The 22,301-nt window shown below is 60.9% G+C and overlaps 2 protein-coding genes and 2 non-coding genes across 4 annotated transcripts in view; all 4 read right to left on the bottom strand.

The window, feature by feature from the left end:
• Positions 1–39: 39 nt before the first annotated feature.
• Positions 40–4,913, bottom strand: NOP56 (NOP56 ribonucleoprotein). The gene is made up of 12 exons (XM_041403038.1): positions 4,558–4,913; positions 4,253–4,342; positions 3,912–4,026; positions 3,677–3,838; positions 3,316–3,514; positions 2,860–3,047; positions 2,630–2,781; positions 2,349–2,449; positions 2,070–2,218; positions 1,635–1,756; positions 832–969; positions 40–708 (listed from the first exon to the last, which is right to left on the bottom strand). The coding sequence occupies exons 1-12, from the start codon at positions 4,558–4,560 to the stop codon at positions 472–474; spliced, it is 1,656 nt and encodes a 551-aa protein (XP_041258972.1). The 5' UTR covers positions 4,561–4,913; the 3' UTR covers positions 40–471.
• LOC121335262 lies at positions 1,038–1,106 on the bottom strand. The gene has a single exon (XR_005952534.1). It is a non-coding gene; the product is annotated as a small nucleolar RNA SNORD57 (small nucleolar RNA).
• LOC121335263 lies at positions 1,827–1,898 on the bottom strand. Its single transcript, XR_005952535.1, has one exon. It is a non-coding gene; the product is annotated as a small nucleolar RNA SNORD56 (small nucleolar RNA).
• Positions 4,914–5,213: 300 nt separating the features above from the next.
• DCTN1 (dynactin subunit 1) overlaps positions 5,214–22,301 on the bottom strand; it is a 37,812-nt gene continuing 20,724 nt past the window's right edge. The window contains exons 7-27 of the mRNA XM_041403037.1: positions 22,122–22,200; positions 21,412–21,571; positions 20,177–20,281; positions 19,866–20,057; positions 19,166–19,282; positions 18,334–18,486; positions 17,410–17,570; positions 16,064–16,232; positions 15,636–15,704; positions 15,146–15,208; positions 14,426–14,575; positions 13,542–13,703; positions 10,543–10,674; positions 10,302–10,430; positions 9,786–9,928; positions 9,377–9,543; positions 8,533–8,666; positions 7,406–7,595; positions 6,791–6,867; positions 6,436–6,525; positions 5,214–5,597 (exon numbers count right to left, since the gene is read on the bottom strand). Of these exons, the coding sequence (XP_041258971.1) occupies positions 5,460–5,597; positions 6,436–6,525; positions 6,791–6,867; positions 7,406–7,595; positions 8,533–8,666; positions 9,377–9,543; positions 9,786–9,928; positions 10,302–10,430; positions 10,543–10,674; positions 13,542–13,703; positions 14,426–14,575; positions 15,146–15,208; positions 15,636–15,704; positions 16,064–16,232; positions 17,410–17,570; positions 18,334–18,486; positions 19,166–19,282; positions 19,866–20,057; positions 20,177–20,281; positions 21,412–21,571; positions 22,122–22,200 (2,780 nt within the window). The 3' untranslated portion in view covers positions 5,214–5,459. The remainder of the gene's footprint in view (positions 5,598–6,435; positions 6,526–6,790; positions 6,868–7,405; positions 7,596–8,532; positions 8,667–9,376; positions 9,544–9,785; positions 9,929–10,301; positions 10,431–10,542; positions 10,675–13,541; positions 13,704–14,425; positions 14,576–15,145; positions 15,209–15,635; positions 15,705–16,063; positions 16,233–17,409; positions 17,571–18,333; positions 18,487–19,165; positions 19,283–19,865; positions 20,058–20,176; positions 20,282–21,411; positions 21,572–22,121; positions 22,201–22,301) is intronic.

The following is a 22,301-nucleotide window of genomic DNA, read 5'->3' as shown; positions in this document are numbered from 1 at the left end:
AGCCTGGGCAGCCCCTGCCACTGAGCAGGACAGGAGGGATCAGCAACGACCTCAGCCCTTTATTGGGGTTTGGGCACCACGAGCGGGGCCTGGCCTGCACTGCACAGGCACAGGGGACACGGCCTGGGGACAGCCCCACGCGGCACAAGGTCCCCAAGGAAGGGGACACGGCCTGGGGACAGCCCCACGCAGCCCAGCCCCCAGGGAAGGGGACACGGCCTGGGGACAGCCCCACGCAGCCCGGCCCCCAGGGAAGGGGACACGGGGCTGGAAGTTGCACTCTGTAAGGCACAGTCCCGGGCTGCTGGTGACCAGAGGGACTCACCCAGGCCACGAGGGGCTGTGACACGTTCCAAGTGGCCACGGTGGCACAGGACACAGCTGGGGACACCTCGGGGCTGCGGTGTCTCCAGAGGCCACTCCTGGCTGCTGCCTGTCCGTCAGTCTGTCAGTCCGTGTGCTGACTGCTCCCTAATCCTCCTCCGAGTCCCGAGCCACTGCCTTCTTCTTCTTCTTCTTTTTCTTCTTCTTTTCCTCCTCCTCCTCCTCTTCCTCCTCAGGCTCTGCCATGACTTTCCTTTTCTTCTTGGGCAATGGCTCCTCCTCTTCCTCCTCCTCCACCCCGTTCTCCTCAGGCTCTGCCTCTGACTCCTCTGGCTGCTGCTGCTTCTTTTTCTTCTTCTTCTTCTTGGCCCCCACGTCGTTCTCCTGTGGGGAGCCCCACATCAGCTCTGACCCCATCCTCCCTCCCCTCCTGGGGGGTACAGACATCCCCCTCACCAGCAGGAGCATCCAGGACCCCCCAAAAGGGTCTCAGCCCCTCCCCCTCACCTCTGTCTCCATCACAGAGTTCTCTGCTGCCTCCTCAGCAGCTGCTGCCAGGGCTTCCAGCCGCCGCTTCTCCCTCTTCTTCCTCTTCTTCTCCTTCTTCTCCTGCCTCCTCTTCACCTCAGCCACCACCTCGCTGGCCTGGGGACACACAGGGGACGTGAGCCAGGGCAGGGTCCCAGCGTTTGTCCCCACACCTGGCCCTGGTCGGATCAGACTCATTAAATCAGTCTTTGGCCTCCACAGTGGGTCAGGGTGGCACAGTGACATCACCTCCGACACGGGCCCTCGCCTTCATCCCCCCAGCATCACCCTCATCATCAGAGGATCTCGCCTTCATCCCCCAGCACCTCAGCACCACCCTCATCATCAGAGGATCTTGCCTTCATCCCCCAGCATCACCCTCATCATCACAGGATCTCACCTTCATCCCCCAGCACCTCAGCACCACCCTCATCATCACAGGATCTCACCTTCATCCCCCCAGCATCACCCTCATCATCAGAGGATCTCACCTTCATCCCCCCAGCATCACCCTCATCATCTCCACCACCTTCACTGCCCCCACAGCTCCCATTCACCATCTCCATCCTCTGGTACCTCACTACTGCCATCTTCATCTCCCCCAGGACCTCACCTCCATCATCTTCACCGCCCCAACACTTTCATCACTTTCACCTCAACACCTCACCTCCATCCTAGTCTCCCCTAAGATCACACCTCCTCCATCTCTCCCACTGCCTCCATTTGTCACCCTCACCCCTCTTCTCCACCCCTCAGCGTCCCCTCCTCCTCTTCCTCCTCACCTCCACCACGGCCTCCTTCATCACCTCCAGGTTCTTGCGGGGTGGCTCCCCGGTCTCGTAGAAGGCCAAGCGCTCCTCCACCTGCTCCCGCAGCTTGTCCCCAAACACACTGGTGGGGACCTCTGCGGGGAGGGGACAGGGGGGCTCAGCACTCACCCTGCACCCCCACACCCCCTTGAGTCCCCCCGTGCTCTGCTCAGCCCACAGGAGTCACCATTCACCGCGGTGAGATGCTGTTGACGAAAAATGTTCCCATCACGGCAGAGCGGCCCTGAATCCCCCTGAGTGCCCTCCCCGTGCCCACCGGGGCACCGAGTGACAGTGCCCAGCAGGACAGTGCCCAGCAGGACAGGGCCCAGCAGGACAGTGCCCCGCAGGTCAGTGCCCAGCAGGACAGTGCCCAGCAGGTCTGTGCCCCCGAAGCCCCCAGCCCACCTGAGAAGCAGTCGATGCGCGAGGCGATGGTGCACTTGTTGGCCAGGTAGCGCGAGATCCGCCCTTTGTTCTTGGCGGCCGCGCGCCCGATGAAGGTGGAGTGGAAGATGAGCCCGTACTTGGGGGTGTTCCCCCGCGTCTTCAGCGCCCTGCGGGTGGCCCAGGGCGTGGGGTCAGGACCCCCGAACGCCACCCCCACCCACGGACAGCCCCCTCCCCAGCCCGCTGTGCTCCGGGGGTCGCTCAGACTGGGGCCGGCCGCTCACCCCCAGCGGGTACCTGAACAGGGCCTTCTCGGCACCCAGGATCTGCACCGTCGACGCCGGGTACTTGGCCAGGTTGGTCAGGCTGCCAGCGTGAGAGATGAGGCGGGCGCCCACCTGGGGGGCAGCACGGGGGGGTCACGGGCGACTCCGAAGCCCCCAGGGGCGCGGAGAGTCCCCGCGGGCCGGGGATCAGCAGCGAAAGCGTCAGCAGCGCGACTCAGTGGATTGACAGATTCACTCTGACATCATCTCCGCGGCCGGGCGGGGACAGGGGGGGTCTCTGGGGACACTCACCACCTCCCCGATGAGGGCCGACAGGCTGGGGGCCACCTGGCTCATCTTGGAGCGCAGGTACTCCTGCAGCCCCTTGCGGTAGTCGGACAGCGAGATGACGCGGCGGGAGAAGCTCTCGATGTTGATGAGGTCCAGGGGGGAGATGTCCATCCCTGGGGGAGGCACCGGGTGAGCGGCGGCACCGGGCACGAGGCCGGGCCCCCCCCCGAGCCCCTCAGAGCCCCCCTCACCCATGGAGGAGCGCGAGGCCTCCAGGATGGCCTGGGCCTTGGCGCCGTCCATGACGATCTCCTCCAGCCCCTCCAGGCTCTCCTCGCTCAGCTCGCGGCGGTTCCCGATGAATTTGGCCAGCCGGCAGTACGTGGAGTTCTCGGGGACGATCTTGATCAGCTCGGGGAAGTGGTACCCGTACCACTCCCTGCGGGGACAGCACGCGGTCACTGGGGCCACCCAGGCCCCACCGCAGCTCTGTGTGTCCCCAGGCCACCCCACCCTGTTCCCAAATGTCCCCCTGGTCCACGCCGTGGCCCCGTGGCCCGGCCGGTGGCCCCTGGGGAGCTGCTGTCCCTCCCCGGTCTGTACAGGCGGCCGGAGCAGCGGCAGCTGCCTGTGGTAAGCATGGGGAGGGAGGAAGGGAGGGGACCCCCAAAAACCCTCTAAACCCCCCAGAACCTGTCCCCACTGACCGGACGCGCATGGAGAAGGTGTTGATGTCCTTGTCCAGCTGGTCCAGCAGGCTGATGGACTGGATGATCATGTTGTCCACGCGGTGCACGTTGAACTTCACCTTGGCCCGGGAGTAGCTGTGGCCCAGCCCCAGCTGGGCCTTGGCCGCCGACTGCGCCGTGAGGCCCCGCACCAGCGCCGGGAAGTGCAGCCGGATCCCTGCGGGGACACGGGGTCAACACGGGGGGACACTGAGCTGCCACCGCGCGCGGCCCCAGGGACGCGGCACAGGGTCCCCCCCGCTCCTCAGCCCTCCCAGGCGAATCCCGACCGAAGCAGGAGCCCACCGAGATGTCCCTTGTCCCCTCCGTCCCCGCTCACCTCGCATCAGCTCGGCCACGACGCCCCCGGTCTGGCACTGCACCCCCAGCTCCTCCAGCACGGCCGCGCCCATCTTGGCATCGCCCACCCCCAGCAGCACCTTCTTCCTCTTGGGGGGCAGCGCCGTGTCCAGCAGCAGCCGCAGGTCCTCGTGCAGGACTCCTGCGGGACACGGAGGGCTCAGGGCGGCCCGGGGGTCCCCGCGGGAGGGGGGTCCCGGTGTCCCCGCGCTCACCCTCGGACACGGCGTTCATGTTCTCCAGCGCGCTCTGCGCCGAGCGGAACGGCGAGAAGGCCACGAGCTTCACCACGTTGTGGAACTTGCCCAGCGTGAGGACGCTCTCCTCCACCTGCGGGGCAGCCGGGGCTGCGGTCAGCCCCGGGCACCGGGAGCGGCCCCGGCAGCGCGACCGCCCCGCCGGTTCCCGCCCCGCTCCTTCCACCCCTCTCCGTCCCCAGTGTCCCCTCCTGCCCGCCCCTCCCCGCTCCCCGCTCCCGTCCCTCCCCACGCCGTTCCCAGCCTCCCTCTCCCCGCTCCGCTCCCGGTCCCCGCTCCCGCCGGTGCCGGTGCCGTACCTGCGGCAGCAGCAGGCCGATCTCCTCCACCTCCCGCACGGCGAACAGCGCGTACCCGGCCGCATGTTCGAACAGCACGTGCAGCAGCACCTGCGGCACCGAGGGCTCCGCTCACCGGGGGCGCCACCGGGGCCGCGCTCCCGCCCATCCCCGCGCCCGCCGCCCCACCCGGCCCGGCCCGGCCCCACGCGGCTGCCCCGGCCTCCCTCCGGTCCCGGCCCTTCCCGATGCGGTCGGAGGGGGCTCCTGGGTCCCTCCCCGCTCCCGATGGCGTCGGATGCGACGCGGGCCCGACCCTCACTCACCATCGTCCTGCCGCCACCGCCGCCGTCCGGAACTGACGCATTGTCCACGCCGGAACCCCTCCTCCTCCCGCCTCCACCAATCAGCGCCCACTGCGCCGCACCCTCCGCCAATCACCGCGGGCCTCCCTCGATGGGCCCGCCCCGCAGCCAATGAAGAAGAGGACGGGCTGACCCCGCCCCCTCAGCGGCGCCTACCAATCAGAGCCGGGATGGGGCGTTCCCTCCCGCCTTTTCCTGCGCGCCGGCCAATGGGAGACGCGCGCGCGCACCGCGGCCCCGCCTCTTCCCGCTCTGATCGGTGCGCGCGCGGCCGCACGTGGCGGGACCCGCCCCCCCCCGGTGTCTCCCTGTGTCCCCCCGGTGTCCCCCCCTGTCCCCTGCGGGGGCGCCCAAAGCTCTCCCGGTCCCCTCCTGGGACCCTCAGTGCCCTCCAAGTGTCCCCCTGGTCCCAGCCGGGACCCCCAAATGTCTCCCGGTGCTCCCGGTGCCACCCCAGGATCCCCAAATGTCCCCGTGGTTCCACCCGGGCGCTCTCTGTGACCCCCGGGGATCCCCTCAGTCCCCTCCGGGACTCCCAGTGCCCCTCTCGGGTCCCCATTTATGCTCCCCCGTGTCCCAGCCGAAGCCCCTCGTGTCCCCTCCCGGTCGGTGCCCGGTTCCAGGCGCAGGAAGCGCGTCCAGGGAAGTTTTATTGGATGCCAGGAGCACGGGGGGGCCGCAGCCCCGGTCCCGGTGGGGGGGGGTCCCGGGGGGGTCTGTAGTGTCCGAGAGCAGCGCGGGGGGCCCGGATCCCCCCGGGGGAAGCGGCTCCGGCTGCCACCCGCGAGTGGGGCCGGGCTGGGGGGGGGACACGGAGAATCCCAAGGGAGGGGACAGCGGGCCGGGGGTCCCTCGGGGGCGGCTCAGGCGACGAAGTGCTGGCGGAGGTGCTGGAGCAGGTCGGCGGTGAGCAGCACCCGGTGCGCCTGGCCGTGCCCCGGGGCGCACGGGATCGTCACCCGCCCGCACAGCGCCGGGCCCTGCGCCTGCTCCTGCTTGGCCTGCGGGGACACAGCCACCCTCAGAGGGACCCGGGGGCACCCGGGGTGGCACCTGGTGGCTGGGGTGGAGCAGGGCGTCCTTACCCGTCCCATCCCGTGGGAATGGGGGATCCCTCGGGATTGGAGTTTGTCAGAATAGGGGGTCCCTCGAAATTGGGGATCAGGAACAGGGGTCCTTGGGATGGATTGGGGTTCCTTGTGATTGGGGTCCCTCAGGATTGGGGATCTCTTGTGACTGGGGTCCCTCAGGACTGGGGGTTCCTTGTGATTGGGGTTTCCTTGTGATTGGGGTCCCTCAGGATTGGGGCTTCCTTGTGACTGGGGTCCCTCAGGACTGGGGGTTCCTTGTGATTTGGGTCCCTCAGGACTGGGGGTTCCTTGTGATTGGGGTTTCCTTGTGATTGGGGTCCCTCAGGATTAGGGGTAGCTTGGGACTGGGGTCCCTCAGGAATAGGGTTTTTTGTAACCGGTGTCTCTTGGGATTGGGAGTTCCTTGTGATTGGGGTCCCTCAGGATTGGGGATCTCTTGTGATTGGGGTCCCTCAGGATTGGGGATCTCTTGTGATTGGGGTCCCTCAGGATTGGGGATCTCTTGTGATTGGGGTCCCTCAGGATTGGGGGTTCCTTGGGCTGGGAGGCCCTCAGGGTTGGGGGTCCTCAGGAATGGGTGTTTTTGTTTAGGCATCTCTTGGAATCAGGGTTCCCTCAGGAATGGGGGGCCCTCAGGATTGGGGATTCCTTGGGATTGGGGTCCCTCAGGATTGGGGATCCTCAGAGCTGGGGGTCCCTCAGGACGGGGCTCCTCAGAGCTGGGGGTCCCTCAGGACGGGGCTCTCACCTTCAGGAAGGAAGAGGACGGGAAGGTGCCGAAGGTGGTGGAGACGCCAGCGCCCGGCTGCTGCTGAACCATCTCCCGCAGCGTGTCGTCCTGGGGGCACAGCAAGGTCACCCCAAAATCCACCCCGGGGGGACCCTCATCACCCCCCAGAGCCCCTCACCCACCCCACCGAGCCCTTGCCCACCCTGGGCAGGAATCACAGGGGTCAAACCCGACTGTTTAGGGAAGGGAATGGGAACGGGCAGCACCTTGTCCCCTCACTGCCACCAGATGCCACCAAGCCCCAGCCTGGGGGCTTGAGTGCTGGGCTGGGGGTGCCACCAGGTCCCCCAGGCCGGAGAAGACCCTTCCTCACCTTCAGGGCATCGATGGAGTTCTTGAGGGCGCAGAGCCGGGCTGTCTGCTCCAGCAGCCGCGCTGACGAGCTCCTCGCTGCGGACAACGGGAAGGGAGGGATGGGCCGGGGGGACACGGGCACAGCTGAGCACTGTGACCCCTCAGGCTGCCACCGGCTGGGTTTTGGGGGGTTTGACCTCCTCAGGTTAGTACCAGGTGGGTCCTGGGGGGTTTGACCTCCTCAGGTTGGTACCAGGGGATTTCAGGGGGTTTGATCTCCTTAGGGTGATACCAGGTGGGTTTTAGGGAAGGTCTGACCCCCTTGGATTAGTACCAGGGGGATTTCAGGGCTTGGGGGGCTCCCCAGCAGGGAGAGGCTGAGCCACCCGGAGCAGCTCATCCCCTGGACACCGAGCCACGTGTCCCCAACACACCAATGGCCCTGAGAGGGGACAGGGACTGGCACTCAATCCAAACACCCCAAAGCTGCCAGCAGAGCAGATCCCACCCCGCGGCGAGCCCTGCTCCGGGTGGCACATCGCCGCCAGTCCCTCTGCTGCGGGCACAGGGACAACACAGAGGTGCCACAGACCACCCCCCCCCAAATCCCAAGGAACGTTTTTGTAGGACCTACTGGATTTGCTGTGCCTCATGTCCACCACCTTGGCGTTGGCGCTGAGCTGGTAGAGGGTCTCCAGCAGCTGTGTGGTCTTGCGGTAGAGGCTCTGCGTGGGCAGCCCCTCGGCCGGGCGCTCCCGGGCCACGGCCACGCGCGGCACCTGCAGCGGGGCCAGGCTGGCCAGCTCCATCTTCATCTGGGCACCCTGGCATCGGTGGGAAGCCAGAGTGAGGGGCACGGGAAACGGGGAGAACGGCGGGAAAAGGCAGCGGGGAGGAGAGGCCGGGTGGGAAAAACAAGGACGGCAGGGGTGGGAGAAGGGACGGTCGCCGTGGGTGTCCCTTGCACGTGGGGCTGGTTGGATGTGGGAGGTGTTAATGAGCTGCTCCATGCCGTCCATGAATTAATATCCAGCAGGATTAATATCCGTTAGAATAGTTGGTTAATTGGGTTATCGGCTGCTGTGCCCCGTGGGGTGTTCATTAATCAATCAATTGATCAATCTATCAATCAATCAGGTTGTGCCAGTGGCATCTGCACCGAGGGGACCCGGGCTGGCAGGGACATCAGCAGCACCCCCAGTTCCACCAGCATTCCCAGCTCCCAGTGCTGACCCTGCTCCCAGCCCCTTCCCCTGGAGTGCTCCAGACGAGAGCCTCTTCTCCAGCTCATCCCATATCCCACCGGGATCCCTTCCCACAGGGATCCCATCCCACCCAGATCACATCCCATATGGATCCCTTCCCACAGGAACCCCATCTCACATGGATCACATCCCACATGGATCACACCCCTTGGGGATCAAATCCCACAGGGATCACATCCCACCCGGATCACATCCCACACGAAGCCCATTCCACAGGGATCCCATCTCACCTTGATCCCATCCCATAGGAATCCCATCCCACAGGGATCCCATTCCACCCGGATCACATCCCACACGAAGCCCATTCCACCCGGATCACATCCCACAGGGATCCCATTCCACCCGGATCACATCCCATATGGATCCCATCCCACATGGATGCCATCCTACAGGAATCCCACCCCATATGGATCCCATCTCATGGGGATCCCACCCCACCCTGATCCCATCCCACAGGAATCCCATCCCACAGGGACCCCCTGCCGCTCCCCCAGACCTTGAGCAGGTTGTTCTCGTTCTTGAGGTGTTTCAGGGAGAGCTGCAGGGCGTCGATCTGCTGCAGCAGGAGCGGGGAATCCTTCACCTGCACGGGTCCGGAGCCGCCGCCCGGCACCTGCCCGGCACCAACCCCTGCGGAGGGCGCTGCCATCAGCACCGCGAGGGGCACAGGGCACGGCCTGCTGTCACCAACACCTCCCTGGAGGAGTCCCACCAGCTCCCAGTGCCCCTTCCCAAGGCTCTCCAGCTGGGGGTCACCCGTCTCCACATCCATCACAGTTCCATGCTCATCCCTCCCTTCCCAGCCCCGCTGGAGCCACCAGGGCCAGCAGCCTCCAAGCAGGACCTGGATCCTTCCCTGGCTCCCAAACGGGGCTTGGGTGTCCTGGGATTTCACTCCCCCCATGCACTGGGGCTGCATGCGGGGTGTGTCCATACCTCGCTGCTGTTCCTCTGCAGCACAGGGAGAGGGGCCAGGAGAGACAAGAAAAATCAGGATTAAAGCCCCGGATTGGGCGGGAGAGGAGCTGTGGCTGGAGCAGCTCTGGGCTGCCACAGCTGGGACCGACCCCATTCCCAGCAGCTGGGAGTGACCCAAGCAGGGCCCCTGCAATGCTCCACCAGAGCCAGGGGCTTGGCACAGAGCTCCCAGGCTGCTCCTGCTCCTTTGGGAATGACAATGTGCCAGCAACATTCCTGGGAGCCAGGACTGGGAATATGGGACAGGCTGTAGCTCTGTGAGAGCCAGGAGCTGCTGTGGGAGCACCATTCCCAAATTCCTGGCCACACATCAGCCCTGGAGCTCGTGTGGCAGGAGGACACCCCAGCCCCAGGTCACTCACCTCCGGCGATGCCGGACACGATGGAGGCCACGCCCGAGGCCGGGGCCCCCCGCAGCCCCTCAATGGTCCTCTTGGACTGGTTGTTCAGGCGCTGCTTCAGCTCCACCTTCTCCGACTCCAGCTGGTCAATGTCAGCCTGCAGAGCGTCCATGGTCTCCTCAAACTCCCTGGGAAGAGCACACAGAGGGATGCTGCTTGTCCAGGACCCCTTCTCCTGCCCCTCCATCCCCTGTCCTCAGTTCCTCTCCAGCTCTCCTGGAGCCCCATCAGCCCCTGGAGCCTCCCTTCTCCAAGTGAGCATTCCCAGCTCTCCCAGCCTGGCTGCAAGCAGAGGGAATCCAGCTCTTGGAGCAGCTTCCTCTGGATGAGCTCCACCAGCTCCACACTCCCATCCCCGTTCCAAACTCACTTCTCCTTCTTTTTGAGCAGCGTCTGGGTCTCATCCAGCTTGGTCTGGATCTTTTCCACGCGGTCATCCGCGTCCTTGGACGCGCTGTCCAGCTTCTTCTCCAGCAGGCTGAGCCGCACGTTGGCCTCGCTGAGCTCCTCGCCCTGGAGCAGCAGGGAGGGAATCAGGGAGCTGGGGCACCCATGGCTGGAACAATAGCTGGAACCCAGCTCCCACCCTGTGCACCCCAGAACACGGTGGGGGCAAGATCTGGATGGCAGCACCTCCTTGCCCATGGGAAAAACACCCCCAGGAGATCTGGATGGGGCTTGGGATCAGCATCTCCATAGGTAGGAAGTCACCAGGAGTGTGGAGGTGAATCCTACAGCAGCCAGGAGGTGGGGATGGGTGAGGGATGGGCAGGGATCAGTGAGGGACAGGCAGGGATGGGTGAGGGACAGGCAGGAATCGGTGAGGGACAGGTAGGAATTGCTGAGGAGGAGCCAGGAAGGCAGGGATCAATGAGGAACACCTCACCTTGATCTTGAGGGACTTCTTCAGCTCCTTGATGACCGTCTCCCTGTCCTCCAGCTTCAGCCCCAGCCCCTCGGCATCCGTGATCTCCGCCCGGAGTGCGGCCGCACGGAGCTCTGCTGGCGGCGTGGGCTGGACCAGCAGGACAATCAGGATTTCAGGAAGAATCCCAGACACCACAGCTGCCCAGCTCCCTGTGCTGGTCACCCACAGCCTGCTGGTGACACAACAGAGCCCAACCCACCTTGTTCTGCGGGCGGTCGGCGTCGTACTCGCCCTCCTGCATGGCCGTGGCCATCTTGTTCATGGTGGCCATGAGGATGCTGCAGGACTGGCGCAGGCACTCGTAGGGATTGATGCCCTGGGAGCCGTAAATCTGGGAAGGACAGGAAGGACCTGGCTGGTGGCCCTGGGCTGGGCTCACAGCCCCCAACCCACATCCCACAACTGGTGTTTCCTTCTGATGTTTAAGGATCTTTCCCTGACGTTTAAGGGTGTCCCTCTGATGTTTAAAATGTCCCTCTGATATTTAAGATATTCCTCTGATGTTTAAGATGTCCCTCTGCTGATTAAGGATGTTCCTCTGATAGTTAAGGACATTTCTCTGATTTTTAAGGATGTCCATCTGGTGTTTAAGATGTCCCTCTGATATTTAAGGATGTCTCCCTGATGTTTAAGGGTGTCCCTCTGGTGTTTAAGAATCCATCCTTAAAATCCACATCCAACACAAAACCTTCACTTCCATCAACAAATCCAACCAACAAAATGCAGGAAAAAATTCCACACGCAAAAATCCAAGTAACACCAAACAGAAGAGGATGATTTACACCAAATCCACCCTTTGTCCCTTCACCATAATTACACCAAAATCCAGAGACACCACATCCACTGTGTGCAGGGAAAGAGATGGAAAAGGCTCTGGAGAGCTGAGCGGGCCCAGCATGGAGAAAAGGAGGCTCAGAGGGGACCTTTCCTCTCTCTACAAGAATTCCCCATGATCGTTCCACCCTATGGAATGTGGGAATATGGATGGGACACCCCACCACACCTGGCAAAACCCCAGCACAGATCAGAGATCAGGGAGACCATGAAGTCTCAGGGACAGCACAGGGCAAGGCACCATGCACGTGTGGCATTCCCTTGTTCTGCGGGCGGTCGGCGTCGTACTCGCCCTCCTGCATGGCCGTGGCCATCTTGTTCATGGTGGCCATGAGGATGCTTCAGGACGTCCGCAGGCACTCGTAGGGATTGATGCCCTGGGAGCCGTAAATCTGGGAAGGACAGGAAGGACCTGGCTGGTGGCCCTGGGCTGGGCTCACAGCCCCCAACCCACATCCCACAACTGGTGTTTCCTTCTGATGTTTAAGGATCTTTCCCTGACGTTTAAGGGTGTCCCTCTGATGTTTAAAATGTCCCTCTGATATTTAAGATGTTCCTCTGATGTTTAAGATGTCCCTCTGCTGATTAAGGATGTTCCTCTGATAGTTAAGGACATTTCTCTGATTTTTAAGGATGTCCATCTGGTGTTTAAGATGTCCCTCTGATATTTAAGGATGTCTCCCTGATGTTTAAGGGTGTCCCTCTGATGTTTAAGGTGTTTCTCTGATGGTTAAGGATGTTTCTCTGATTTTTAAGGATGTCCCTCTGATGTTTAAGACTCATCCTTAAAATTCACATCCAACAAAAAACCTTCACTTCCATCAACAAATCCAACCAACAAAATGCAGGAAAAAATTCCACACGCAAAAATCCAAGTAACACCAAACAGAAGAGGATGATTTACACCAAATCCACCCTTTGTCCCTTCACCATAATTACACCAAAATCAGCACAAAATCCAGAGACACCACATCCACTGTGTGCAGGGAAAGAGATGGAAAAGACTCTGGAGAGCTGAGGGGGCTCAGCCTGGAGAAAAGGAGGCTCAGGGGGGACCTTTCCTCTCTCTACAAGAATTCCCCATGATCGTTCCACCCTATGGAATGTGGGAATATGGATGGGACACCCCACCACCCCTGGCAAAACCCCAGCACAGATCAGGGGATCAGGGAGACCATGAAGTCTCAGGGACAGCACAGGGCAAGGCACCATGCACGTGTGGCATTCCATGGCCATGTTCCACCTGGGAATGGTGGGAATGCTGAAGGATTTTCCACCTGGGAATGGTGGCAAGGATGTTCTACCTGGGAATGGTAGGAAGGATGTTCTAGCTGGGAATGGTGGCAAGGATGTTCTACCTGGGAATGGTGAAGGATGTCCCACCTGGGAATGGTGGGAATGATGTTCTAGCTGAGAATGGTGGGAATGGTGGGATGTTCTACCTGGGAATGGTGAAGGATGCCCCACCTGGGAATGGTGGCAAGGATGTTCTACCTGGGAATGGTGGGAAGGACATCCCACCTGGGAATGGAGGCAAGGATGTTCTACCTGGGAATGGTGAAGGATGTCCCACCTGAGAATGGTGGGAAGGGTGTTCTAGCTGAGAACGGTGGGAATGGTGGGATGTTCTACCTGGGAATGGTGAAGGATGCCCCACCTGGGAATAGTGGGAAGGACATCCCACCTGAGAATGGTGAAGGATGCCCCACCTGGGAATGGGAAGGATGGGAAGGATGTTCTCCCTGGGAATGGTGGGAAGCACATCCCACCTGGGAATGGTCCCACCTGGGGGTGTGAAGGCTGCCCACCTGGGAATGGTGAAGGATGCCCCACCTGGGAATAGTGGGAAGGACATCCCACCTGGGAATGGTGAAGGATGTTCCACCTGGGAATGGTGGGAAGGATGCCCCACCTGGGAATGGTGGGAATGATGTTCTAGCTGAGAATGGTGGGAAGTTCTACCTGGGAATGGTGGGAAGGACATCCTACCTGGGAATGGTGGCAAGGATGTTCCCACCTGGGGATGGTGAAGGCTGCCCACTTGGGAATGTGAAAGATGTTCCAGCTGGGAATGGTGGGAAGGATGGGAAGGATGTTCTACCTGGGAATGGTGGGAAGCACATCCCACCTGGGAATGGTGAAGGATGTTCCACCTGGGAATGGTGGGAAGGATGCCCCACCTGGGAATGGTGGGAAGGACATCCCACCTGGGAATGGTCCCAGCTGGGGGTGTGGAGGCTGCCCACCTGGGAATGGCGGGAAGGATGTTCCACCTGGGAATGGTGAAGGATGTTCCACCTGGGAATGGTGGGAAGGACATCCCACCTGGGAATGGTCCCAGCTGGGGGTGTGAAGGCTGCCCACCTGCTCGCTGACTTTGAAGGCCAGCTCCTCGAGGCGCGGGGCCGGCAGCCCCTCGTTCTCGGCCAGCGGCGCGATCAGCTGCGCCCCGGCCGCCGCCACCTCCTGCAGCACGGCCACCACCCACGTCAGGTGCTTCCGGCATTCCAGCAGCGTGTCCGACACCTGGCAGGGCAGAGCGGGAATGGCAGCGGGAATGGCACGGACACGTGGGCTCCTGGAGTCCACACGTGCCCTGGAATTGTCACCAGGATTGGGGGAAATAAGGGGAAGATGGAGGGAAACCGGTCCTGGGTGTGAATCCAGGTCTCTATCAGAGATGGGAAGAAAAAATCCAGATGCCAGCTCCGTTGTGTCCAGGGAAGGAGCTCCAGGAGCAGCTGAGGGAGCTGGAAAGGGGCTCAGCCTGGAGCAAAGGAGGCTCAGGGGGACCTTGTGGCTCTGCACAACTCCCTGGCAGGAGGGGACAGCCAGGGGGTGGATTTGGGATCTTATCCCAGGGAACAGGGATGGGAGGAAAGGAATGGCCTCAGGCTGGGCCAGGTTGGATATTGGCAAAATTCCTCCTGGGAAGGGCTGTCCCATCCTGGCAGAGCTGCCCAGGACAGAGGGAAGTCCCCATCCCTGGGGGGATTTAACATCCACGTGGATGTGGCACTTGGGGACATGGTCAGTGATGGCCTTGGCAGTGCTGGGGCATGGTTGGACTCAGGGATCTCCGAGGGATTTTCCAACCTAAACCAATCCCTGATTCCATGATCCCAGCTCAGCTTGCACCACTTCCCTCTGCCCTGAGCTGCTGCCCAGCTTCCCCGGGGTGTTTGCTGCCAGCTCAGTGCATCCCACAGCTCCCAGTTTGTGCCTGAGGGGTGTCCCTGTCCCCTCACCTGTGCTCCAAAGCCCAGGGCCGCCGGAATTCCCGGCGCGTCCGTGCCCGGCATGCGGCGCCGGATCTTCTTGCAGAACTGGCGGATGTCGCTGCACGACGTCTCCAGGTCCTTGAGCAGGATGGCCAGGTCGGCCGCCTCCTGCCCGGCCTGGGGACACAGAGGGACCTCAGAGGGACACTGGGACATGGGGACCTCAGAGGGACATGGGGACACAGAGGGGAACAGGGACAGAGGGACTTAGAGGGATCTCAGAGGGACACGGGAACAGAGGGACACGGGGACACAGAGGGACCTTAGAGAGAGGGACCTCAGAGGGACACGGGGAGAGAGAGGAACCTTAGAGGGACATGGGAACAGAGGGACACGGGGACACAGAGGGACCTTAGAGAGAGGGACCTCAGCAGGACAAGGGGACACAGAGGAACTGTAGACAGAGGGACCTCAGAAGGTCACAGGGAGAGAGAGGGACATGGAGGGACCTCAGAGGGACACAGAGTGACAAGGGGACACAGAGAGACCTTAAGCAGAGAGAGCTCTGACAGACACAGGGACAGAGAGGGACCTCAGAGGGACATGAGGGACAGGGAAGGATCTCAGACAGAGGGACAAGAAGGGATCTCGGACAGAGGGACACGGGGACAGCAGGAAGCTGGCACGTGCCCAGCCATCCTGGCAGGTGCTACATGGAGGAAGATCCTACCTGGAGGAAGATCCTACCTGGAGGAAGGCCCGCAGCCGGCACACCTCCACCCCCATGCAGTCCAAGGCACTCTGGGTGAACTGTGGGCACAGGCACAGGGACCCTCAGCACAGGGACAGGGACAGGAGGGGTCCCAGGGCACACTGGGGCTTCAGTCCCAGGAATTCCAGGATGGACCCTGCCACCACCCCAGGATTTCCAGGAGCAGGGGAAGGGGCTGAGGCAGTCAGGCTATTCTTGGTATGTTTTGGATTTATCCAGGGGTGCAGGATGCTGGTTCTTCCCTTGGGAAATCAGGGATACAACCCCCACCCTGAGACAGGAGCATCTCCACATTCCCACTCCTGCTCTTCTCGTCCCCATGTCCCCACTCCCTGACCCCAGTGCCACCACTGGGGAAGACTGGCTGGACTGGGGAGTGGCAGCAGGGACATTTCCCCTCCCACAGGGATCCTGGGGGACACAAAGGTGGAAAAGAGGGATCAGGGAAGGGCTGTCCCCACTCACCTTGATGTGGTCGGCCAGCTGCAGGGTGCAGTCCTCAGCCTGGTCGGCCAGGTGGATGCTGTACAGGTGCTGTGGGAATGGCAGGATCAGCATCCACATGGAAAAAATCCAACGTGGGAACACTCAAAAAAACCCCCAAATTTTGAGGGTTTGGGCCATTTTTTAAATGGAAGTAACAACAGTGCCCTAAAAGAGCTGGGGGTGCTTAATTCCACAGGTGAGCAGCGTGGAAGGAAGGAATGTGGGGTGGGAGAACCACATCCCCCAAGGACACAGAGCAGGGGACACAGCCACAGTCACCTGAGTGACGACACCCAAAGGAAAGAGCTGCCAAAAGGAGCTAAATCCAAGCTGCTCCATGTCCAACAGCTGAGGTGGCACCTGCCCCCAGTGTCACCTGCCCCCAGTGTCACCTGCCCCAGCCCCACCTGGTAGTACTTGATGGCTTTGGTGAGCGGCTCCACGTTGACGGTCTCGTCCAGCTGGTCCTTGTGGAGCAGCTCGATCAGGAAGTCCAGGGAGCGCTCGTGGACGCTCATCTCGGGGTACAGGGTCCCCACCTTCTTGTAGACCTCCACACTGCAGCGGTTCAGGGCCCTGAGGGGACAGGGACAAGGGGCTGGGGGCATCTCCGGGCAGGACATGGGAAACTGGAGCCCGGAGGCACTGCTGGCCTGGGGACAGGGACACGGCTGTGACCTGGCTGGGGCTGGAGGTGCTTCCCTGGGGGACACCAGGAGGTTCATGGAGATGTGACCCCTCACAAGGGAATAAGGGGATCCTGCTGCTTCTTTGTAGCCTGGCTCCCAAAATTCCTCCATGTGTCATCTCTTGGGAAGGACACACAGAGGTCACAGAGAAGGGGACCCTGCTGGTTTTTTCTAGACTGGCTCCCAAAATTCCTTCATGTGTCATGTCTTGGGAAGGGCACACAGAGGCCACAGAGAAGGGGACCCTGCTGGTTTTTTCTAGACTGGCTCCCACAATTCCTTCCTGTGTCATCTCTTGGGAAGGACACACAGAGGTCACAGAGAAGGGGATCTTCCTTCATAAGGTTATAATGGGATCCCACTGCTTTATTCCAGCCTGGCTTCCAAAATCCCTTCCCAAGTCACATTTTGAAAGGGACAGAAAGAGGTCATGGAGAAGGGGATCCTCACAAGGGAATAGGGGGATTCTGCTGGTTTTTTCTAGCCTGGCTCCCAAAATTCCTCCATGTGTCATCTCTTGGGAAGGGCACACAGAGGTCACAGAGAAGGGGATCTTCATAAGGTTATAAAGGGATCCCACTGCTTTATTCCAGCCTGGCTTCCAAAATCCCTTCCCAAGTCACACTTTGAAAGGGACAGAAAGAGGTCATGGAGAAGGGGATCCTCACAAGGGAATAAGGGGATTCTGCTGGTTTTTTCTAGCCTGGCTCCCAAAATCCCTTCCCATGTCACCCTTTGAGAGGGACACTGAGAGGTCATGGAGAAAGAGAACTCAGAGCTTTTTTCCAGCTTGGCTCCCAAGATCCCGTGTGATCTCTTGAGGGACACAGAGAGCTGATGGTGAAAGGGATCCCACTGCTTTTTTTTTTCCCTTTTTTTCCCTAGCCCAGCTCCCAAAATCCCTTCCCACGCCATCCCTTGGGAAGCACACACAAGGAGGCTCACAGAGAAATGACCCCAGGGCAAGGCAATAAAAGCGACCCCACCACCCTTTCCCAGCCCGGCTCCCCAAATCCCTGGAACTCCGCCCGCAGAGGGAGGGAAGGGGCGGGGCGGGTACTCACTGCTCGTATTTGTGGAGCGTGGCCTGGAGCAGGCTCAGGGAATAGACGAGGCCGGCGGCGAAGCTGAGCTGCTCCCCGGGGGCTCCGCGCAGCCCCGCCCGCTCCGCGCAGCTCTCGCTCAGCTCGAACCTCTCCTGAGCCTGTTTGCTGATCAGCTCGGCCTGGGGGAGACAGGGAAATCCTTCAGGGCGTTCTGTGCTTCCCTGCTGTGTCCTGCTGAGCCATGGATAACAAACCCTGCAGCCCCAAAAGCTGACCTGTCCTTGCAAAGTGGCCACTGAGCGCTCTCACTGCCGAGACACCACCCCTGGCTGCTTCCTCCCCTTCCCTTTTCCCAGACCATTTAATAATCATGGAATCATAGAATTATTCAGGTTGGAAAAGTCTCTTAAGACCACGGAGTCCAACTGTTCCCCCAGCACCACCACTGACCATGTCCCCAAGTGCCACATCCACAGAGCTGGCAAATCCCACCAAGGATGGGGCTCCACACTGCCCTGAGCCACATCCACAGAGTTGATAAATTCCACCAGAGATGGGGACTCCACACTGCCCTGAGCCACATCCACAGAGGTGATAAATTCCACCAGAGATGGGGACTCCACACTGCCCTGAGCCACATCCACAGAGGTGATAAATTCCACCAGAGATGGGGACTCCACACTGCCCTGAGCCACATCCACAGAGCTGGCAAATCCCACCACGGACGGGGACTCCACACTACCCTGAGCAGCTGTGCCAGGCCTGGACACACCTTTCCAGAAGGAATTTTCCCAATATCCCACCTCAACCCCTCCAGGGGTGGCAACTCCAGTCACTCAAGAACTTTGGGAAGCTCTCCAGCAGTAAACACCCAAAATCCCCAATTCCCCTGGGGCCAAAGGTGTCGTTTGCCAGCCAGGGGCTCTCCCCAGCCTGTCCCACCTTGCAGATGAGGCGTGGGATGAGCAGCAGCACCAGGACGCAGTCGTGGTCGCCGCCGTGCCGCAGGAAGCTGTCGGGCATGAAGGAGGTGAGGAGGGACACGTGGCGGTTGGCCTGCTGCACTTCCATCTGCCGCAGCTCCATCTCGATGGCCTGAGGGACACCGAGTCACCCGGCTGCTCCGGAGCCTCCCCGGCACAGCCCGGCTCAGGGGGATCAATCATGGAACCCTGCTCCTTGGAGAATGCCTCAAGGCCTGTCTGGGATCTCCCAGTGTCACCCCATGCCACCTTCCTCTAGCTGAGGGTGCTCCAGCCTGGCCTTGGGCACGTCCAGGGGTGGGGTAGCCAGAGTTTATCTGGGAAATCCCTTCCAGGGCCTCACCACCCTCACAGGGAAGACATTTTTCCCAATATCCCATCTAAATCTCCACTTTTCCAGTGGGAAGCCATTCCCTGTGTCCTGTCCCCCCATCCTTTGTCCCCAGTCCCTCTCCAGCTCTCCTGGAGCCCCTTTAGGATCTGGAAGGAGCTCTGAGCTCTCCCCAGAGCCTTTCCTTCTCCAGGTGAACATTCCCAGCTCTCCCATCCTGACTCCAGAGCAGAGGGACTCCAGAATCCTGGAATGGTTTGGGTTGGAAGGACCTTAAAGCCCATCTCATTCCACCCCGGCCATGGGCAGGGACATCTCCCACTAGCCCAGGTTGCTCCAAGCCCTGTCCAACCAGCTTTGAGACACATCCAGGGATCCAGAGACAGCCACAACTCTGGGAATACCCTGGAGCCAGTCCCAGGGTATGGATAAGCCCATGCAGGTCTCCTGCTGGCCCTACCTTGGCGTGAGCTTTTGTCTCTGCAAATTTGATCTTGAAGTCGAACATCTCGGGGGGCGGCTGCTGCTGCTTCTCCGCAGACGCTTCCTGCTGGCTCATCAGCTCCCGGTTCACATCCTGGCCACAGGGACACAGGGACATGGAGATCAGGGACCCCACACCCCCAGCAGGCCTCTCCCCAAACCTCCCAGCACCTCCTCCTCGGAGGGCTCCTTGTGCAACACCCAGTGAAGGTGGAGGGGAGGGAGAGGCACCGAGTGTGCTCCAGTCCAGGAATACCCACAGGCCCACTCCCCAGCTCCCTTCCCTGCCAGCAGACCTGAGCCCAGGGCTGGGATAGCCCCTACAGGGAGGAATTTTTTCCCAGTACCCCATCTAAATCTCCAGTGGGAAGCCATTCCCTGTGTCCTGTCCCTCCAACCCTTGTCCCAAGTCCCTCTCCAGCTCTCCTGGAGCTCCTTTAAGGCATTGAAAGGGGCTCCGAGGTCTCCTTGAAGCCTTCATGGACATTCCCAGCTCTCCCAGCCTATCCCTGTAGGAGAAGGCACTGGGGGATCCCTACGGAAGCTCCACGAAGAACCCACTGAGCTCCAAGCTGCGTCCTGCCGTGCCCAGGGCATTCCCAGGGGATGCTCCCTCTGGCTCTCCTGGCCACCAGGTGAGCTCCAGGAGGAGCTGGAGGTGTCCCACGGGGCCGCACCTGCAGGTGAGCCGTGAGCTCGCGGTACTTTTTGATGGTCTGCTGGTAGTCAGCCACGGTCTCCTGCGCGGCCTCCACGCGCTTCTCGGCCTCGCGCACGCGCGCCGTGGCCATGTCCAGCTGCTCCCGCAGCTCCAGCTCCGTCTCCCGGGCGTTCTCCTGCAGCTCGTCGTTCATCTCATTCATGGCTTCCTGCACGGAGGTGGCACCGGGGGGACAAAGTCACACGGTGTGGCTCAGACGTGTCCCGGTACTCCGGAGAGCTTCCTGACCCCCTGGAGCAGCTGCTATCCCAGGGAATTCTGCCTTACCAGGTCCCCGACGGTCTCACGCAGCTCCCGGACCTTCTCCTCCAGATCCAGGTTTCTCTCTGTCAGAGTCTCCACCATCTCCTCAGCACCCAGCGCTGCGTCCACCTGCCAGGAGACACATCCCAATCCATCCATGCTCCAGGACACACATCCCAATCCATCCCTGCATGAGGACACACATCCCAATCCATCCATATGCCAGGACACACATCCCAATGCATCCCTGCCAGGACACACATCCCAATCCATCCATGCTCCAGGACACACATCCCAATGCATCCCTGCACCAGGACACACATCCCAATCCATCCATGCTCCAGGACACACATCCCAATGCATCCCTGCACCAGGACACACATCCCAATCCATCCATGCTCCAGGACACACATCCCAATCCATCCCTGCCAGGACACACATCCCAGTCCATCCCAGCCAGGACACACATCCCAATCCTTCCCTGCACCAGGACACACATCCCAATCCATCCATGTGCCAGGACACACATCCCAATCCATCCCAGCCAGGACACACATCCCAATCCATCCATGTGCCAGGACACACATCCCAATCCTTCCCTGCACCAGGACACACATCCCAATCCATCCATGCTCCAGGACACACATCCCAATCCATCCATGTGCCAGGACACACATCCCAATCCATCCATGCTCCAGGACACACATCCCAATCCATCCATGCTCCAGGACACACATCCCAATCCATCCATGTGCCAGGACACACATCCCAATCCATCCATGCTCCAGGACACACATCCCAATCCATCCATGTGCCAGGACACACATCCCATTCCATCCCTGCCAGGACACACATCCCAATCCATCCCTGCACCAGGACACACATCCCAATCCATCCATGTGCCAGGACACACATCCCAATCATCCATATGCCAGGACACACATCCCAATGCATCCCTGCACCAGGACACACATCCCAATCCATCCATGTGCCAGGACACACATCCCAATCCATCCATGCTCCAGGACACACATCCCAATCCATCCATGTGCCAGGACACACCCCACCTCCAGGCAGAGCCCAGCACAGCCCTGCTGCTGGAACAGGATTTGGAATTGGGAAATCTGGGACCAGGAGCGTTGGTTCCTGCAGCGGGATCACTGCACGTGGCTCTCCAGGAGTCTCAATGCCCCAAATGTCCCCAAACTGCCCCGAATGTCCACGAACGTCCCAAATATCCCATCCCACCTGTCCCTCACCTGCTCCTTGAGCTCATCCACCGTCTTCTCCGCCTGCTTCACCTCCTCCTGCAGCTTCTCCCGCTGCTGCCGCAGCGACTCCAGCTCCGTGTTCTTCTTCTCCATCTGCTTCTGGAGCTTCACGTGCTCCTGCTTCTCCGAGGCGGACAAGTCCCGCATCCTGGGACAGCCAGAGGTCCCATCAGGGCCAGCCCAGGAGCAGCTGGGCCCTCCCCAGAGCCCCAGCCTGCTCCAGCCAGGATAACGGAGCTCATCCATCCCCACCTGCCCCTCCCTGGTGGGGACATGAGCAATGTTCCCAAAATCCAGCTCATTTCCACCAAGGGACGGGTCCCACCTGAACTTCTTGGCTGTGGATTCCCAAATAAAACGCTCTTGAGCCCCAAGCCCTGGAAGATGGGAGCATCCAGGGAAAAGTGGATCCCAGGGCTGGGCAGGCTCTGGAGAACAGTGCTGGGATACCGAGCACCACATCCATAGGGACTGAGGCATTCCATAGGGAATGAGGCATGGGAATGGTCTGGTGTGGCTCATTGTCCCCATCCCCACCAATCCCCTGTGACAAGGGACTCTCCCTTCCCTGTGGATTCTTTAAGAGCTCGGCAAAGATCCCAGAGCCATCAGCAGGAATGACATGGACTGCTCCAGAGAAGGATTGGGATCACAAGAGGCCTGGGAAGGAATTTGGGAAAGCACAGGTGGGCTCCCACCTGACAAGAGCCTCCTTGAGCCTGGCATTCTGCTCCTCCAGCTGTTTGACCTGGTAGCTGGATGCTGCTCCATCAGAGCCTGCAGAGGAAGGGAAGAATCAGAATCCCAGAATCCCAGAATCCCAGACTGGTTTGGGTGGGAAGGGACCTTAAATCCCACCCATTCCTATCCCCTAACAT

This window comes from Onychostruthus taczanowskii, unplaced genomic scaffold (assembly GCF_017590055.1).
Source record: "Onychostruthus taczanowskii isolate IOZ18803 unplaced genomic scaffold, ASM1759005v1 scaffold2, whole genome shotgun sequence".
Lineage (NCBI taxonomy): Eukaryota > Metazoa > Chordata > Aves > Passeriformes > Passeridae > Onychostruthus > Onychostruthus taczanowskii.
The sequence above is the reverse complement of the archived record's forward strand: the minus strand, read 5'-3'. Positions and strand labels throughout refer to the sequence as shown.

What these genes read in the sequence shown, in the direction of transcription:
- NOP56 (XM_041403038.1), bottom strand. An exon ending in TCGGCCTGCTGCTGCCGCAG is followed by an intron (nt 4,027 to 4,252) that starts GTACGGCACCGG and finishes GCTGCCCCGCAG; the next exon opens with GTGGAGGAGAGCGTCCTCAC. An exon ending in ACCTTCTCCATGCGCGTCCG is followed by an intron (nt 3,048 to 3,315) that starts GTCAGTGGGGAC and finishes CTGTCCCCGCAG; the next exon opens with GGAGTGGTACGGGTACCACT.